This window comes from Anoplophora glabripennis, unplaced genomic scaffold (genome assembly GCF_000390285.2).
Source record: "Anoplophora glabripennis isolate ALB-LARVAE unplaced genomic scaffold, Agla_2.0 scaffold335, whole genome shotgun sequence".
Classification (NCBI taxonomy): Eukaryota; Metazoa; Arthropoda; class Insecta; order Coleoptera; family Cerambycidae; genus Anoplophora; species Anoplophora glabripennis.
The window spans coordinates 25,154-42,996 of NW_019416429.1; the positions used below are offsets into that span (position 1 = coordinate 25,154).

The 17,843-nt window shown below is 33.6% G+C and overlaps 1 protein-coding gene across 2 annotated transcripts in view; it reads left to right on the top strand.

Moving 5' to 3' along the window:
* Positions 1-17,525, top strand: part of LOC108909737 (putative ATP-dependent RNA helicase Pl10) — a 32,779-nt gene extending 15,254 nt beyond the window's left edge. Inside the window, exons 2-8 of one of the 2 annotated variants that reach the window (XM_018714145.2) lie at positions 1,989-2,257; positions 4,672-5,002; positions 7,182-7,519; positions 7,579-7,933; positions 7,994-8,012; positions 11,807-12,439; positions 15,757-17,525. In XM_018714145.2, the coding sequence (XP_018569661.1) occupies positions 1,989-2,257; positions 4,672-5,002; positions 7,182-7,519; positions 7,579-7,933; positions 7,994-8,012; positions 11,807-12,439; positions 15,757-15,845 (2,034 nt within the window). In that variant the 3' untranslated portion in view covers positions 15,846-17,525. Of the gene's footprint in view, positions 1-1,988; positions 2,258-4,671; positions 5,003-7,181; positions 7,520-7,578; positions 7,934-7,993; positions 8,646-11,806; positions 12,440-15,756 lie in introns of both variants that reach the window. The other variant, XM_018714146.2, reaches the window with a different exon arrangement.
* The last annotated feature ends 318 nt before the right edge of the window (positions 17,526-17,843 follow it).

Below are 17,843 nucleotides of genomic sequence, written 5' to 3' on the forward strand. Positions count from 1 at the left end.
TCTCTTTCAATTTTTTATAAAATGAACGGTTTTTGGTTAAATTCATTTGGCATGAAACTGTTCCAACGATATTGGTAATACATTTGTAATAAGAAACATATGATGTACCCTGAAAATCAATAAAAACGGTTAAATGTCATAACGTTAACATAAGAACGCAAACATTGTGTAACGTGTGTGTCAATTATGTAGTTCTTTTTTTAAGTTCTGTGTTTGTTTTTTCATGCCAAATTTCAGTTTAATATCTGTTGGTCTTATATCCCTATATCTCACAAACGAAGCGTTTTAAGACCTATGTTTATCGGAACTTTTCTTATTAAAATATGATTCTCTATCAACTGTTATTATTCATTCAATCGTTTTTGTTGATTTTCAGTGCACATCATATTTTTCTTATTAATTCATAAATGTATTAGTTACCAATATCGTTGGAACAGTTCTATGCCAAATGAATTTAAACAAAAACCGTTAATTTTATAAAAAATTGAAAAAGAGCTGTTTTGTTTAGAATTGATTAAAAAATTTAGAAATGATGTTAATTTCCAGAAAAATCCACGGGCGTACGAATTATTTTTTTAAAGGGGGCAGTAACAGTAACCCACCTCAGGCACGTCACTGGTGTGTGAAAAAATGAATAACAGATATCTTTGTTTTATTCACCATAACTAATGTGTTATTAATACTAAATTTCAGTTCAATATATGTTGGTATTTTAGAGATATTAAGAAAAATTCTTAAAAAAAGTTTGTTTTCAACACCCTATATCTCACAAACGAAGCGTTCTAAGACCTACGTTTATAGGAACTTTTCTTATTAAAAAATGAATCTCTATCAACTGTTAAAATCCTACCACAAAAAACGACTCACCCTGTATAAGTACAAGGGAGAGGGTGACTCACATCAATTCATTTTTTAATTCAAATAAAGCAAGAATGCCTTTAGCTAAGCGTAAGATGCTGTTAAAGTTTTGACATCATTAGTAACTTTATATTGCATGCAAACCGAGAAATAACATTGAATTGGAAAATGATGGAATTGTGTATTGTTGAATACAGAACCTTTATCTCTCCAAATTCTCTAAAAACTAAGGAAATTAAATTAACAAATATACAGTTCAAGAATGAATTACAGATTTAATAAATTAGTTCCCGAAATACGAGCATATTTATGAAAGTCAAGTCGGATATTTAGTATTTCTGTAGGAGTACTTATTTAGTAGTAGAAGTGGAAGTTGTCTGTTTTATACCTAAAAGAGTGTGCCATAACGTTAGACAAACACTACTAATACTAATCTGTCTCTAGCATATTAGGCTTATAGCAATTATGACACTTATGCACTTATGGCGCTTATAACACTTTTGCATGTATCTTTCTCATTATTATAGACAGTAACCAATATTACATTAAAATAATAGGTTGTTTATTATATCAAAAATGTAGAAATCTGGAAACAATGCAATTGTTACGATCAAGATGTAAAATTTGACCATCCACATAAAAGTTATGAGGTTTACCATTAAAAAAACATTTTATATACCTACTGAAATCAAAAACATATCTTAATCAAGAAACAACAGGTTCCCTAAGCTCTGCAGAACAGCAAAACATTCCCATTATTTTATAGTTCAGGAGGCATAAATACTACCGACAAATCAGATATTGAATTGGTAGACAAGTCATCTGTTTAGACTTCCTGACATTTCAAGTCATTGCTGTCTTCTTCAGAAGAAACTCTGAATCTTTAGTTCAGAGTTTCTTACCAAGCTAAATCAGATATTTCCTAATTTTTTTTTACCTGTATCTGCTTAGTGGATGTATACATATGTATGCATTTAAAGTAATTATTGTATATCTACATATTTTACAAAGAAATATTTCATTTGATTTACTGCAACATTTTGATTTATTTTGATTGTGTATTTAATTATTTTTGAATTTAGTTGATATTTAATAATTTTCTGAATATCTAAATAATATTTTTCTTCCAGTTTGCTGGTCTGGACTTGCAGAGTCGCAGTTCAAGCGGCCGCTACGTGCCCCCACATTTGCGCAACAAGCAAAGTAGTCAGTCCGATACTACTACTACTAGTTACGATAGAGATCGTTTCGATAGAGACAGAGGACAAGAATCAAGAGGAGGTAGAGGAACTCGAGGCACTTATAGTAGAGACAGCGGACGCGACAATCGCGGAGACTTCTCCAGTTTCAATTCCCGAAATAGGAGAGACAATTACCAGAATGGCGATGCCTATGACAGGTGAGCTATGAAATGAGTACACTTGACGGATCATTTACTCCTATTATTTTTGTATACTGATATTAATTTATTTTCCATTACTGAAACAATTTATGAATATTTTCAGACATTATTTATACTTCGAAAAATTTGCTATATTTTGCTTTTGTAACAGGCAGCTTTAGAATATACCTTGATCTGGAGCTCGATTCTTGACGGTGAGAGAATAGATTGCTCCCTGGGGAACGTTCCCTCATTTCGCTCTACTACTGTTCTATCACAAAATTCATATTGTATTCTCGACACAAAAGGTTTGATTAATGAAAGTGAAGAACGAGTGACAATGTTGTCAAATGTACCGACCAATTAGAAAGCAGTAAATAGGCGGTAGAATGAAAACTAGTGATGATCTAGTCATGGAATAAATGCTACTTTATTTAGAGTTATTGTTATTTGTCTGTCAGTGTCAGGTGCAGTCTAAAAAGGAAAGAAACTCCTAATAGAATATATTGAAGATAAAAAACAAATGTACACTGGAAAGTTAACACCCAGCTACACTAGAAAGAAAATGAGGGCTAACTAGGAAGAACTTACAAATATTTTAATACTATATTAGGCAGATCCATTTTACTCTATTATTATTTTATTCATGTACTATTCACATAAACACAAATTATACGAATATTACAGACAGATTGCAGAATTCGTAATTTGTGAAACATGTCAAAAAATATAGGATTAGGTTTAATGATCCCTGCCTGTTCCCCCGAAAATATCAGTAGAAGAAATAGGGAACAATTTTTCTATCATTACTCAATAGAACACCATTCAAGAATACCCATTAATGAGTTTTAGTATAGACACGTCCCCTTTCTCTCGTTCCTTGTACTCCCTGTAATTCAAGAATAAAGTACCTGGTGTCCATATTATATAGTTTATGTCTGTAAATTTGAATGGATTTAGTAATTTTTTTTTATTTGTCACTTATAAAATAATCCTTTACTTATATATTTATCCTTCTGTTGGTTTTCCTTAAATTGAGCCTTCATCTAGTTTTTCAATGTTCTTTACAAGGTCATATCAATTCGATATTTATTGAAAAATCCCATAATGATTTGTTGATTGCATTCGCAATTTAAATTTGCTCAAACTTCACATACATTTTTTTGAACAACTATATTATTCACCCTTTCGAAATATGTGTAATTTTGATAATGAAATTCATTCCCAGTTGTAGTGAAATTTTTAGCTTGGCGTTACATCTTCAAAAAAGTTCATTTAGTTTTTTATTGTTCTCATTTATTTATAGAGGATGTTCCTGTGTGAGCATGATTTATCAGGTTTTATATCTAGCCAAAGTAAGAGTGAAAATATTTTTCTATCATACATGCCCACTAAGGATATTATTTGTTAATTTAAAAAATATACTTTTATATCCTTTATAGAATTAAATTTTATCTTTGAGTGTATACTACTTAAGCGTCATTAAATCTATGTGAAACATTACATACTATCTAACATCGTGGGAGTTCTTAGCTGACTCATATCTTCCTAACATTTCCGTTCTTAATATTTTCATGATTTGAAGTAGTTTTTCTTATTTTAAGAAAATTTTAAACAAAAAAGAGCATCGCAAAGCATAAAGTAGACAATTTAAAAAAAAATGGGAATCATTTTTTATGGTTTATGAGTTGACTCAAGAAGTCACATACGTATTATCAAGATGACATAACTGCTGATAAAGGAAGATAAGTATCTCAGTGGTATAATTACATTTTGTGGATCGTTAGCCATGGATCATTGCTTTGGCTACATAGATCTCCATAACTTTCTTTATTTTTTTTTTTAATTGAAATTGTATGAATCAGTCCATTTATGCAGAATTAGATGAAACAAGAGAAGAGTTACTGCAAAAAATTAAAGAAGCTGTTGTGCAACTTTAAGCATCTGTTGATTTAGAAAAGGTCTACCATTCATTGACCTCAAAACATATGTTGAAGCAGACACGAACATTTATTAAAATAATGAATTTTTAGTTAGGAGACTTATTTTTTGTAGAGCATTTTCATGTCAAGGTTAACATTTGAAATATAACACAGCTACAATACAAAACACCCTGTATATAATACAATGTATCATTTAGTCATGTCAAAATTACTGCTAAACTGTTGTCAGTCTTTGAAACTTATCTCTTTGGTGTAATAGTAATATAACTTTTATTTCTTATATACAAAACTTTTTGGAATTTGGAAAGGAATTTTTGAAACAGCAAGAAAAATTGGTCATTGTCGAACTTTGTTGATTATTTATTTATTGTCACTGATTTTGGCCATATATTTTCTAATATAGGTATTTTTTAATATATTTGAATGTTATATCATAAGGAAAGACACATCATTAAAGATTATTATGCGATTAATTGCGTTTTTAAAAAGGGGCAATGATTGGAGCCATGGAGGCGGTGGCAGAGGTCAGGAGAGGGAGCGTGACCTGCCCCGTAATGATAGATGGCAGGAGCCGGAGAAGACACGCGAGAGTGGCGGAGGGGGTGGAGGTCGTTGGAGTAACAACGACAATTCTGGAGGGGCCGGAGGCCGTTGGGGCGACAACCGACGCAACGAGAACGACTGGACCATACCTCTGCCCAGAGATGAGCGTGTCGAGACTGAGCTCTTTGGTACCGGTAATACTGGAATCAACTTCAGCAAATATGAAGATATTCCTGTTGAAGCAACCGGTGATAAAGTCCCGAGAAATATTACATCTGTAAGTGGAAAAATAACTTATGTACTGTTGTATTAATTGCTTTTTGCGCAAATATTTTATTAATCTAAAAGAAAAAGTTGTGTTTTTAAAACATTTTGTAGATTAGATTAGATGGATAGTTCATTGATTTTTTTATAAATCGGAATGTAGTCATAATTTGCATACTATAAAAGAAATATTATAGAAAACTATGTACAATACTTAATAATATGTATTTACAGTTAGTTTGTTTATAGAGCAGTCAAAAATAGTTGGCAACCATGACAAGGATGCTCAGTGCATTTGTAGGGTTTGCAGAAACTTGAATTACTTACCTCTCACTGTTTCTGATAAATAATTTGCACTCCCTGTAATCCGGTTATTCAATTTCAAATAGTTTCCAAATGTCACGTTAATTAATTTGTTGCTTGTTGAGAAATTTTTCAGTTTAATGTTTTATTTGACACTTTCAAAGATCGAATTCAACCTACAATTTGTGTTTTGTATTGTTTGTCATTTAAAATAATCGCAAACTAGTGAAATCGGTTTTAATCTATTGTTAATCGCGTTTGTACATTGTATACAATTATCAAACCATTAAAAATTGACATGCCATATGGACGTCTGTTCTAACAACAATCTTTCCTAAAGTGTTTTCAGATTTTGGGAATTTTTACTGTCAGTAGGTGGTTTGTTGTTTTATTGGTTTTGTAAATTATGCTATCAGATCAGTTAAAGGTCTGTCACTTGCCCACAAAATTTGACACTTGTAGACCATCACAATCCAGGGGGCATTTCGATTGATGCTGTCACATCTGACAAATTATGCATTTGTCCTCATTATTTATAATACTTATTACTTTTGTTACCCTATTCCAACAGTTTAAGCAATAAATTAATATATTTGAGGCACTCTTTCTTACATTTGACGGTGTTGACATTGCTGACTTCTTACCACAAACAGATGGATTCTCTTGTTTTGGATATCTAATAATTGTACAAAATGCAACTGCTGTAACTTTTATGGATGAGTAAGCAGTCAAAAACTGGAAGATAACTTTTATCACTTTTATTCAAAATTTGGAGCACAACTCTAATGAATAATTCCAGTTTTAAGAAGAGTGTGAAAACATAAGATAATTTTGTATAGACTTCTTAAATATGTTCATGCCATCTAAGATAGAAGTCAGTTAGTTAATGCAGGCAGAGCAGAAAGAAATAATCTGTCTACAATTTTCCAACAATATGTTGATTGATTGATAAAATCCTGATCGAGATGTCTGAGAATTATGAGGGTCACTCCAAAAGAAACACAATGTTTTTTTAAAAATCCAATTTATTTTCCACACCTTTCATATTTTTCAGTACGTTGATACATTCTTGAGAAACAAAATGTAATTTTTCTACATAATCTCCATTTCTTTCAACTGCCATCATCTTCAAATCTCATTTTGCAAAGGGATTCCTTCAATTTACTGAAGAGAATCACACGGTGCCAGATCATGGCTGTAGGGTGGGTGTTTCAATGTTGTCCATCCAGGCTTTGTGATCTCAATGGTGCTTTTCTCACTGACATGTGGCCAGACATTATCATGCAACAGCGAAACACCGTGTTTTTGTCGATGTTGTTGAACGCGACACAGTTGAGCATAAAGTTTCTAAAGGGTTGCCACATACGTGCCAGAATTGATAGCGGAAAGTTGGATTTTTGAAAAAATGTTCATTTCTTTTGGAGTAACTTTCGTAACTCAGCTCTTTGGCAGTTATCCAGTTGGATACCAAGTTCTACCAAACATTTACTTACTTTAGCAAATATCTGCATGTTTATGTTGCTATTGTATGTATTGAAATAAATGCAGTACTTCAGTGTTAATTAAGTGTATAATTCCGGATAATATTAATCACAATTTTTACCAGCCTAAGAGTAAATTATATTTTTTTATTCACCATTAGCATACCCATTATAGGATAATATTATTTATTTCTTGAGTGAGCTGTTCTGTATAAATAAATATATAATATAATTAGGACCTAAAACTATGCCCCGGGTTACTTCATACTTTATAAGCATAAATGTTGAATTTCGAGAAATTTTGAAATCCATTTGTGTTGGCATGCGGATAATCTTTTTTGAATTGGACATTTAGTGTGTTATTTAATTTTGCAGCTTATAAAATGTTTTGATATGTTTTGTTTTCAGTTTGAGGAAGTACAGTTGACTGAACTAATCCGCACCAATATTGCGTTAGCCCGTTACGATTCCCCTACCCCAGTACAAAAGTATGCGATTCCGATTATTATAGGAAAGCGAGATGTTATGGCTTGTGCCCAGACAGGTTCAGGCAAGACTGCAGCATTTCTGGTACCCATTCTGAACCAGATGTTTGAGGGGGGCCCCCCAAACATACAGCACGGTAGAAGTCGTAGGAAGCAGTACCCCCTTGGTTTAGTGTTGGCTCCTACCCGTGAGTTGGCTACACAGATTTATGACGAGTGTAAGAAATTTTCTTACAGATCTCGTGTACGTCCTTGTGTTGTGTAAGTTTCTGATGTGTTTAAGGGAAGTTATGTCTTACTCTGATTTGTTTTATTTACAGGTACGGAGGTGCTCATATTGGCGACCAAATGAGAGAACTTGACCGTGGTTGCCACCTTTTAGTTGCTACCCCTGGTCGTTTACTTGATATGATTGACCGTGGTAGAATTGGTCTCGATTATTGTCGTTATTTAGTTCTTGATGAAGCAGACCGTATGTTGGATATGGGTTTCGAACAGCAGATTCGTAGAGTCGTTGAGAAAGAATCAATGCCGAAAACCGGTGAACGTCAGACTCTCATGTTCTCTGCAACTTTCCCATCTCCCATTCAGATGTTAGCTCGTGACTTTCTTGATAATTACATTTTTCTGGCTGTTGGCCGTGTCGGTTCTACATCTGAAAATATTACACAAAAGGTATGGACTGTTATTACCACTCTGTTTATTTTATATAAAAAATAATTTTTAATATTCCAGGTTGTCTGGGTTGAGGAACATGATAAACGTTCTTTCTTGTTGGATTTACTCAATGTAGCTGATCTGCAACAGCCTTCAGCTGAAAGTCTTACATTAGTTTTTGTGGAGACGAAGAAGGGGGCCGATTCTCTTGAAGAGTTTCTCCACATGGAGGGCTATCCAGTTACTTCCATTCATGGGGATAGAACCCAGCGCGAACGTGAGGATGCCCTAAGGCAATTCAGATCGGGAAATACACCGATTCTTGTAGCAACAGCAGTTGCTGCTCGTGGTCTGGACATCCCACACGTCAAGCACGTGATCAATTTCGATTTGCCCTCTGATATCGAGGAATACGTTCACCGTATTGGACGTACAGGCCGTATGGGGAACTTGGGTCTCGCTACGTCATTTTTCAATGATCGCAACAGGAACTTGGCCAGTGGAATGCTGGATTTATTAATCGAGGCCAAGCAGGAGTATCCCAGCTGGTTGGAAAATGTTGCCGCAGATGGCAGGGTGCCTAGCTCCGGACGTAGAGGTGGCAAAGGACGATATGGCTCTGGCGGAGGTGGCAGCTTTGGAAGTAGAGATTATCGTCAGCAGTCTGGTGGCATGCAAAGAAGCCAACGGTCTGGCAATGGTTACGGCAACAGTGGCTATGGAAATGGAGGTATGAATTTTATTTATTATTAGTTAAAAAATGTTTTCACCTAGGACTTCCATATGTTTCGGTAGTTGGTTTTTGTGCACACAACGTAGGCTTTCATTTGAAGACATGTTCTTTTTTAATAAAACGATATTTTCCACTGGCGAAATGAATATTAGATACTGGTTATATTTTAGTGTTTCTCAAATACAGGGTCCGTTACTTTAAAACTACAGTAATCGAGCTAACTATTTGTAAATCTTTCACACGCTCATTTGCTGATCTTGCACATGCATGTAACAAACTGCAGCAATTTTTTATATTGGGAGCAAACTTGGCAGTCCCTCCTCTAACTTATACAAGAAAGATTTGAATAGTCACCGATTTTGAAAATTTGCATATTTCTCTGAAAGAAGTTACAACACAGGACAGGAATGGAAAACTCAAATTAAGATTTTTTATGCTATTTTGTTCGGGTTATCTGGCACCCCGTTTTTTAAATTTTGCACACCTCACCGAAGTTCTTCTCCAGTACTCAACCAAACCTAACTTTTATGTCAATTTGTTTGGATACATTTATATGTTTGTGCATATCTATTTTTAAGTTTTGACAACCCCACTGAAAGAAATTACACCCCATGAATGAAAAAAAAAATCCCCCTCAAACTCAACCACTATATCAAATATTTTACATGCTATTTTGTTCAGATAATTTCACATATTTAGTATTTTCAAATTTTGCACATCTCACTCAAAGACGCTATAGCTCATCAAAAACGAAAAAGTTAGATTTATTTGAGAACATTTGGAACAGGTGGGAAACTGTCGCATAACTTGGATAATGTGAAGTTCCAATGATCAGACAAACACCCATGTATCCAATTTTGAAGAGAACAGGATTTTGTTTACTGTTGACATTTGATTAGATTTTAAATATCGCATTTAGTACAAAAGTACGATTTATTTTAAATTGTGAAAAAATCGTCGAGGGAAACCATGTAAATCATACTTTATTTCATTGACAGACAACGTGAATACTCGAGTTATTATTATAATTGTTCCATGATATTTTACTATGTATTTTGGAGCCGGTGCATTCTAGTAACATATGGTATTTTTGTAAAATTTGAAATATGGCATGTTTTAATTTATATTTTTATACCTAGGAGGTTTATACAAGTATTGATCATTATATACTCAATATAAGTATTATATACAAGTATTGAGTATATTATATACATGTACTGAGTATATTATATACAAGTATTGAGTTTATACAAGTATTGAATTTAGGATGGGTCAGGAAAATAAAATGTAATTAAATAGGCAAGCCTTTATTTTTACTGAATAGTAAGAGACTAAAAAATAAATTTCAAATCTTATTCCCATTCACTCTTTTAAAACAAACAAAAAGTACTAAGTGTAAGTACTAAGCTAAGTATAATTCTGTAGCTTGCACGCAAAACTTAACAAGTCCACTGTAACTGATTTGAGAGAAATTATAAAATAATTTATATTAAACAAAGGAAATGATATAGGAACGATACATTTTCCATAGTAACCATATGAGAATGAAATCAACTTATCACCAAAATATTGTTGGCTTTTTGGTTTGCCTCCCAACATAAGAGGATTAGTCAGGTTAGCTTCTAGGGCCGGATAAGGGGACCAGAAATGTTCTACTACGCTTTTGGACTTTATTTCCCTTTCACGCTACACTCCTCGGCCATATGTCTATTCTCTACTCATGTTACTAAACATTTACAATGTTTTAAACTATACTATGTGCTATTATTAACAATACTAATAACGTCTTTTCNGGTAGGGGACCAGAAATGTTCTACTACGCTTTTGGACTTTATTTCCCTTTCACGCTACACTCCTCGGCCATATGTCTATTCTCTACTCATGTTACTAAACATTTACAATGTTTTAAACTATACTATGTGCTATTATTAACAATACTAATAACGTCTTTTCGACTACGTCTTCACGGCTTCACTTCTCGACTTCCTCTCTTTCCTTCTGTCTCCTTCATACTCTTCTTCTTCATTTACACCAATATTATCAACATTATAATCTTAGTTCGGGCTTTATATTAAAAAAATGATTTGGATATGTAAACTTTTGGTAAGAAAGTATGGACTTGTCAAGTTTAAATAACTATAGTAGGATCATATTCGATGCAAAGTAATAAATCATTGCCTGTCAAGGGAACCAATGCAGTACGCTTTTAAGGGTTTTAGAAATTGAATAATTTCTTTATCCATTATGAAGGGACGAAGGGATCAGTTCATGTCTGGCACCCTTGTTCCTACAAAAATCCCTTTATTCTCATAAACTATTTATTTTAAATTTAATTTATTATAAATCCAATTTGTTTTTAATTTCCACATGTACTACATTTTACCTCTGTGCGCGCCACTGTAGTTTACTTGTTTTTTGGAGGCGCTCTCTGTTTTACGACCAAGCTCGTCAGGTTAGTGCATATTAGTTATTTGACATATAACCGACCACTTCGATGCACCTGGGCGACTACAGCTACTACCAGAACACAGTGCGTTTGCAACGGTATTTCAGATTTAAATTTAATTTCATTTTAAATTTGAAATGGTTCATCTTACGCCTCCTAAAAATGATGACACGATTTTCCTTTGATAAATGACCGACAACTTTTTGCTCTACTTTGCATGAATACGATCCTACTATAGGTGGATTTCGCAGGGTCTAATGACAGAGTGTAGGATAATTCAATAAACATAGAAACAAAACTTCTGAATCTGAAAAATCTAATAAAATTTCCAGGTCCGTATTTAAAAAAATGAAGTTGACGATGGTCCTGGAAAGACGAAACGTTACATATAAAAATTGATTATGCAATCCAATAGAGGGCAAAAAGTTGCCATGAGAAAGTGTTCTTCTTTTTTCAATCAATCACAAGGCTGAAGTGAAATAAAAACGGATTTCTAATATTTCGGATTTTTTCAAATACACTGAAAATTGGTTATAACGACGGAATTTGGAAGTCGCAATTAAATTCCATAAAATATATAATATAACGATATTAAAAATATCGTTTACTACGACACCGTTTACTACATTTCGGATTTAACGACTCGTTTTTACATACATTTACCATATAATTTATCAGTTATAACAACCATTAGTGATATACGGCCTGGAACATGATAAACGTTCTTTCTTGTTGGATTTACTCAATGTAGCTGATCTGCAACAGCCTTCAGCTGAAAGTCTTACATTAGTTTTTGTGGAGACGAAGAAGGGGGCCGATTCTCTCGAAGAGTTTCTCCACATGGAGGGCTATCCAGTTACTTCCATTCATGGGGATAGAACCCAGCGCGAACGTGAGGATGCCCTAAGGCAATTCAGATCGGGAAATACACCGATTCTTGTAGCAACAGCAGTTGCTGCTCGTGGTCTGGACATCCCACACGTCAAGCACGTGATCAATTTCGATTTGCCCTCTGATATCGAGGAATACGTTCACCGTATTGGACGTACAGGCCGTATGGGGAACTTGGGTCTTGCTACGTCATTTTTCAATGATCGCAACAGGAACTTGGCCAGTGGAATGCTGGATTTATTAATCGAGGCCAAGCAGGAGTATCCCAGCTGGTTGGAAAATGTTGCCGCAGATGGCAGGGTGCCTAGCTCCGGACGTAGAGGTGGCAAAGGACGATATGGCTCTGGCGGAGGTGGCAGCTTTGGAAGTAGAGATTATCGTCAGCAGTCTGGTGGCATGCAAAGAAGCCAACGGTCTGGCAATGGTTACGGCAACAGTGGCTATGGAAATGGAGGTATGAATTTTATTTATTATTAGTTAAAAAATGTTTTCACCTAGGACTTCCATATGTTTCGGTAGTTGGTTTTTGTGCACACAACGTAGGCTTTCATTTGAAGACATGTTCTTTTTTAATAAAACGATATTTTCCACTGGCGAAATGAATATTAGATACTGGTTATATTTTAGTGTTTCTCAAATACAGGGTCCGTTACTTTAAAACTACAGTAATCGAGCTAACTATTTGTAAATCTTTCACACGCTCATTTGCTGATCTTGCACATGCATGTAACAAACTGCAGCAATTTTTTATATTGGGAGCAAACTTGGCAGTCCCTCCTCTAACTTATACAAGAAAGATTTGAATAGTCACCGATTTTGAAAATTTGCATATTTCTCTGAAAGAAGTTACAACACAGGACAGGAACGGAAAACTCAAATTAAGATTTTTTATACTATTTTGTTCGGGTTATCTGGCACCTCATTTTTTAAATTTTTCACACCTCACCGAAGTTCTTCTCCACTACTCAATCAAACCTAACTTTTATGTCAATTTGTTTGGATACATTTATACGTTTGTGCATATCTATTTTTAAGTTTTGCACAACCCCACTGAAAGAAATTACACCCCTTAAAGGAAAAAAAAAATCCCCCTCAAACTCAACCACTATATCAAATATTTTATATGCCATTTTGTTCGGATAATTTCACATATCTAGTATTTTCAAATTTTGCACATCTCACTCAAAGACGCTATAGCTCATCAAAAACGAAAAAGTTAGATTTATTTGAGAACATTTGGAACAGGTGGGAAACTGTCGCATAACTTGGATAATGTGAAGTTCCAATGATCAGATAGACACCCATGTATCCAATTTTGAAGAGAACAGGATTTTGTTTACTGTTGACATTTGATTAGATTTTAAATATCGCATTTAGTACAAAAGTACGATTTATTTTAAATTGTGAAAAAATCGTCAAGAGAAACCATGTAAATCATACTTTATTTCATTGACAGACAACGTGAATACTCGAGTTATTATTATAATTGTTCCATGATATTTTACTATGTATTTTGGAGCCGGTGCATTCTAGTAACATATGGTATTTTTGTAAAATTTGAAATATGGCATGTTTTAATTTATATTTTTATACCTAGGAGGTTTATACAAGTATTGATCATTATATACTCAATATAAGTATTATATACAAGTATTGAGTATATTATATACATGTACTGAGTATATTATATACAAGTATTGAGTTTATACAAGTATTGAATTTAGGATGGGTCAGGAAAATAAAATGCAATTAAATAGGCAAGCCTTTATTTTTACTGAATAGTAAGAGACTAAAAAATAAATTTCAAATCTTATTCCCATTCACTCTTTTAAAACAAACAAAAAGTACTAAGTGTAAGTACTAAGCTAAGTATAATTCTGTAGCTTGCACGCAAAACTTAACAAGTCCACTGTAACTGATTTGAGAGAAATTATAAAATAATTTATATTAAACAAAGGAAATGATATAGGAACGGTACATTTTCCATAGTAACCATATGAGAATGAAATCAACTTATCACCAAAATATTGTTGGCTTTTTGGTTTGCCTTCCAACATAAGAGGATTAGTCAGGTTAGCTTCTAGGGCCGGATAAGGGGACCAGAAATGTTCTACTACGCTTTTGGACTTTATTTCCCTTTCACGCTACACTCCTCGGCCATATGTCTATTCTCTACTCATGTTACTAAACATTTACAATGTTTTAAACTATACTATGTGCTATTATTAACAATACTAATAACGTCTTTTCAACTACGTCTTGACCCACAACTTTTTGCTCTACTTTGCATCGAATACGATCCTACTATAGGTGGATTTCGCAGGGTCTAATGACAGAGTGTAGGATAATTCAATAAACATAGAAACAAAACTTCTGAATCTGAAAAATCTAATAAAATTTCCAGGTCCGTATTTAAAAAAATGAAGTTGACGATGGTCCTGGAAAGACGAAACGTTACATATAAAAATTGATTATGCAATCCAATAGAGGGCAAAAAGTTGCCATGAGAAAGTGTTCTTCTTTTTTCAATCAATCACAAGGCTGAAGTGAAATAAAAACGGATTTCCAATATTTCGGATTTTTTCAAATACACTGAAAATTGGTTATAACGACGGAATTTGGAAGTCGCAATTAAATTCCATAAAATATATAATATAACGATATTAAAAATATCGTTTACTACGATACCGTTTACTACATTTCGGATTTAACGACTCGTTTTTACATACATTTACCATATAATTTATCAGTTATAACAACCATTAGTGATATACGGCCTTAAAACCAATGCACCGCTCTTCCGTCCACCCCGCCGGCATCTTTGCTTTTGACACCAATTGGTACATTTGAGACAAATTACGACTTATGTATCTACACATCCAGTTATATTATATGCATTAATTACCACTTTCTATAACGATATCGAAGACAAAAGCGTTTAATAAAGAAGAAAAATCACATATAATATATAGAGGTTAGAAAATGGAGAAATTAATGCAAGCAAGCAAAAGAATGTGTGGTGCAACGTTACCAGGCGTCCCGATTTTGGAGGGAAGTCCAGATTTTTAGCCCGAAATTAAACGTCCCGCACGGGACAGGCTCAATCCCGCTTTTCAGTGATTACTCGACGGCGCGGCGATTATTATAGTAAAGTATATTTTCATTGGCAATTTTGGCTATCGTCATGTAAACTAAATTTGAAACTAAAATAAGAGGATAAGTAGTTAAAAACTATTAATTATATACATTTTTTTAGTATGTCCCGTTTTCGATGAAAGAATCCCGCTTTTTTACTCAAAAGATCTCAAAGTCCCGCTTTGCCCGAAAAAAAGTGGTGTGTCACACTACGATTTTGACAATTTGGAAGGATAGAAATAATCATGTACATACTTAAAGACTTGTATTGTAAATTTCTCATTTTTTCTATAAAAATTTTAAATAACATATATGTAATTGCTTATTACGTCTATCGGTTATAACAACTGTAAACAAACGGTTCCTTGAAGGTCATTATAACCGATTTTCGCTGTATTTCGAAAGCTAATCAGGTTGGCTGTGATTTTTTAGAGGCATAATATGTTGGTTCCCTGATTACACAATTTTGCCCCCATTTAAGCTAGTTCATATCTCTTACTGTTTCCGAAATCCCTGTAGTGAAAAAACGAATTTGTAACAGCCTGTATATATTTTAAACCCCAACTTGTCGAATTTCAAAAATGAAGAATTTACCGAATCATGTATACAGGTAAATAATTGTGAATTTTATTTCAGGAGGTCACTACAGTGGCTTAGACAGAGCGAGCAACTTTGGAGGAAACTATGGCAATAGCAACAGTCGTGATGACTGGTGGGAGAACTAAAATAATTAAACAGATTTTACCTTTAGTAAGAAGTCCTTGTATCAGCATTCTCCCTGTATTCATTAACAAAATGCTAATTCAATACCTTTAATATACTGTGTTTTCAGGGCATTACAAAACTACAACCTGAAAGATTCCTTTCCATTCGACATATATTTTCCTAGTTAATGTACTTTAATTTATTTGAGTGTGGTGTAATAGAAGTCAGTGTTTCTTTTTTTCATTTAAGCACTCTGGATCATTTTCAGACCTTAGGCAAACTTCACTCATAATGCATATTTCATTATTACAAGTAGAGAAATAGATACTACTATAGATAAGGAACTAAACCCATACGTTTCCAGTTGTTAGCTTGTATTTCTCATGTATCGAATGTATGGATATAAAATTGCCCGATGTGTTGAATCTCTCCTGGAGGTTTTTTTTGTTGGAAATTTAGTTTATGTTGACCGTGTGAACTAACTCATGCATTTGTTTTTTTTTTTTTTTCATATAATTAATCGATGCAACAAATCGTGCAATTGGGTATGTGTTATATTGTTTTGCTATCCCGATACAAGATAGCAAGTGATCTTGAATATTTATGAAGAAAACTGCAACTTTTAAGTATTTATTGAGCCAAATTAATATTTATTTTTAAACTCCAACTCACAGCGAGTGCGTTCCTTAAGAAACGAGCTTCGACTATGTCATTCTAGTCTAACAAGAAGTTTTCGGAGTTCAGGGCTCAAATAGCGTTGCAGTTACAGCTATTTAGGGCGCTAAGAGTATTCTGTACACGACTGTGATATTACCGATCTAATGTAATCGTACTCGATTATAATACGTATAGTTTTATGGTTGGCACAAATACGATTGTTAAGAAGCAGTCACGACGACTACGCGAATAAGTCTTAGCGTATGAACAATAACTATTTAACTTAATGTATTTTAATTAATAGTTTAAAATAGGAACTATTTAAATCAATGTTTGACATTGTTAGAGTGGGCACATCTTTTTTTGTGCCTCTATATTTCTAACTAAGCTGTTTCAGGTTTTTTATAAAATATTTATTATACGAGCTTATAAAGTATTGTACATTTTTTTTTATTTAGTAGTTTTTTATTTATAAGTTGAGTGATAGATTTTTAAGTGAATGTGTAGAGTAATTCTATCACAAAAATATCACTGAAGGATTTCGTTTCGATTGGTAATATAGATAAAATTTTGGTTAATTCAGAGCAGAGGAACACTTGATAAGTCATTACATACACTCAAAATTTCTAATGAGAGTAGAATTATTCTATCCAGTCATTTGTTTCTCCCTGTGATATGGTTAGAAAATACGTGCCTATTCTAACAGGATGTGAGTGTCACATTCTAGACGATTAAAAAGTAAGAAGTGAAATGAGGAGCTGTGACTGCAACCAAGTGAATTATTAATGAAATATTGCTCTAAACCCATTAAACACAGTGCTTATTTTGGAATTATTCAAGATAAGTAGGTGTTTAAGCGTTTTAGGACTAGTTGTTATATTAGTTGGAATAAATAAGTTACGAATAAGGGATGGCAAAATGCTCCACAACTCTCTGTTTTTTTTTTCAAAGAGAGGATTACAACTAATTTTAATGCATTTACAATTTGTTCTGGTAGAAATGCTGTTACGGCATTGATAAATAAAGATATTTAAACTTCAGAATTGTTTGTTTTTCTCGTCAGTCCAAAAACATCTTAAAACCCACATTGATTCCAGCAAAATATTTTATTAATGTTTGTGAAGCCATAGCCTGAGCTCGGAAAAAGATTAAGATTCAGCTTTAGATTTTTGTAAGCTGTTGGTCAAAAAAAAGAAGGCATTGTCTGACAGGCGCCCATTATCACAAGGCCCTGTACCGAAAAAAATGGACCCCTAGAAGGATTTGACTAGAGTTACTACCCCTATACGGGGTGTAACTTTAAGTGAGGGTCAGTTTTTAGGGGTAATAGTACGTGTTACCCTCAATACGAATCTTAAATT